The sequence below is a fragment of the Zerene cesonia genome, unplaced genomic scaffold, assembly GCF_012273895.1.
Source record: "Zerene cesonia ecotype Mississippi unplaced genomic scaffold, Zerene_cesonia_1.1 Zces_u001, whole genome shotgun sequence".
Taxonomy (NCBI): domain Eukaryota; kingdom Metazoa; phylum Arthropoda; class Insecta; order Lepidoptera; family Pieridae; genus Zerene; species Zerene cesonia.
Window position 1 is genome coordinate 1,654,513 of NW_024045131.1, and position 2,427 is coordinate 1,656,939.

The 2,427-nt window shown below is 37.2% G+C and overlaps 1 protein-coding gene across 1 annotated transcript; it reads left to right on the forward strand.

The window, feature by feature from the left end:
- Positions 1 to 375: 375 nt before the first annotated feature.
- LOC119838073 (SID1 transmembrane family member 1-like) lies at positions 376 to 2,423 on the forward strand (the record flags this gene model as incomplete). The annotated part of the gene is made up of 3 exons (XM_038363882.1): positions 376 to 539; positions 1,372 to 1,450; positions 2,298 to 2,423. Coding segments are annotated over exons 1-3 (354 nt in total), but the record flags the coding sequence as incomplete, so codon positions are not given.
- Between the last annotated feature and the right edge of the window lie 4 nt (positions 2,424 to 2,427).

The following is a 2,427-nucleotide window of genomic DNA, read 5'->3' on the forward strand; positions in this document are numbered from 1 at the left end:
ACTACACTACACTACACTACACTACACTACACAACACTACACCACACTACACTGCACACCGCACCACACCACACTACACAACACACTACACTACTCAACACCACACTACACACAACACCACACAAACACAATACAAACACCGCACACGTTACACACTACACAACACATTACACGACACTGCACTATACAACACACCAGACGATACACAACACACCAAATGATATACGTCACACCACACGATGGTTTTGACTTTTAAAGGTTTTATTTAATACCTCGTCACATTGGCTTTGTATTTTAATGAACAGAAAAATACACCATAATGTTTTCAAAAATATATTTCTGATGAGGAACTTACTGTTATTATGACAATTAATAAAAAAAAACAAACTAATGACAAATCGTACGCTCCGCAGACTAACCCAGCACAGCAGAGACTTCGCGTCGCACTTGCTGCTGGTCCTGATGAGTAACCTCTTCCTTTACACATTATTCTATATCGCTATGAAGTTGCTGCACCGCGAGTCGATACGATGGTACAGGTGAGTTTGATCGATCATTCTTTTTAGTACACTCCTGTATGTATGGATGTTATAAAAAAAAAGGGGGGTGACTCTACAAAATAACAATAAAAAAAAGCAATATAATTAAGACAACACAATACAATAATGTTACAAAACAGCACAATAAATAGGTACATTAAATGTTAAATGAACGATTGTTTTCTACAAAAACGATCACCGACCTCCCTCCCTATGGGGGGGGGGGGTACCACTACAGATTTTGAAATGGGATCACAGAGGGAGATAGAGAGGAAAAAAATACAGCCGATTTGAGGATCCTTCGTATTAGGACAAAGTCGATTAAAACTGCCTTCGGCGGTGAGGGATACACAATAAACGAAAAAGTTTGTAAGAGTGTACGGATGTGAGTTTGATACTCTTTCAGGCGGAAACGACTGAACAGACTTTGATAATACTCGGCAATGATGTACCTTATATACAAGGAAAACACTTGAGTTAAGAAATATTTGCTTTTGTAAAGTGTACATAAACATATAAAATTATGTGTTTGTGTGTGTTTATTTTATTATTTTTTTTTTTAATAAAATAAACACACACAAACACATAGTATAAAACAAGGTCGCTTTTTCTGTCCCAATGTCCCTATGTATGCTTAAATCTTTAAAACTACGCAACGGATTTTGATGGGGTTTCTTTTAATCGATAAGAGTGATTCAAGAGGAAGGTTTATATGTATAATAACATCTATTAAATTATTACGAATTAATACGTGCGAAACTGCGGGCATAAGCTAGTAATATATATAAAAATAAAAAATCAAAAATCTAACAATTTTTTATTTATTCCACAGTTGGGTGTTTATAGCGCTGACGTATACCGTCTGGTTCAGTTCGAGTTATTTTTACTTGGACCTAAGCACCAATTGGGCGGTGAGTTGTGTCTTGTTATCTTTAGTTATTATTTGTAGGAACATTGTTTGTCCGCGATGGACTCCTAAATTGCTTGACCGATTTTAATCGAATGTACACACCGTTTGCACATTACCGTCTTTGCCATAAGGGCACATGGGACCCGTGCCCAGGGCCCCCGACCTCATGGGGGCCCCGGAGAGCCAAGAATCTTCCATTTTCCACTTTTTTTCTCAAAAATATCCAATTAAATAATCGATATAATTAATTCTTAAGTTAAGCACTTTTGCCCTCCAAAATGGCCCCAATGCTTATGTGCCCGTACCGATCTTCTGTTAGGGTGTGGTATATAATTATTCACATAATTACACTAGCGGTCCGCCCTGGCCTCGTCCGTGGTACATATATAGCTTACTAAACGGAAATAATTTTTCAACACGGACCGGTGGTTCCTGAGATTAGTACATTCGAACAACTCTTCAGCTTTATAATATTAGTAATATATAATAATAATAATAAATAATAATAATAAATTCTTTATTTCGGGGTAACAAGGACCCAATATCACATTTTATAACAATTTTACAAAAAGAAATTCACAAAAACCTAATTACAAAAGTTAAAATTCAAATAAAATAAAAAGTAATAATAATTTAATATAAATCTCGTGTCACAATGTTTGTCCTCAATCGACTCCTAAACCACCTAACCGATTATAATAAAATTCGCACACCATGTGCAGTTCGATCCAACTTGAGAGATAGGATAGTTTGTATTATTTTAATTATGATAAAAGACTACCCGGGCGAAGCCGGGGCGTGCAGCTAGTAATATTAGTATAGATTATGACTACTATGTTCGGTTTCAGCTGACTCCGGCGCAGTCGCGGCAGAGCAACCGCGTGTGCAGCCTCCTGCAGCTGTACGATTCGCACGACATCTGGCACTTCATGTCCTCCATCGCCATGTTCTTCTCCTTCAACATGTACTTGACGATAG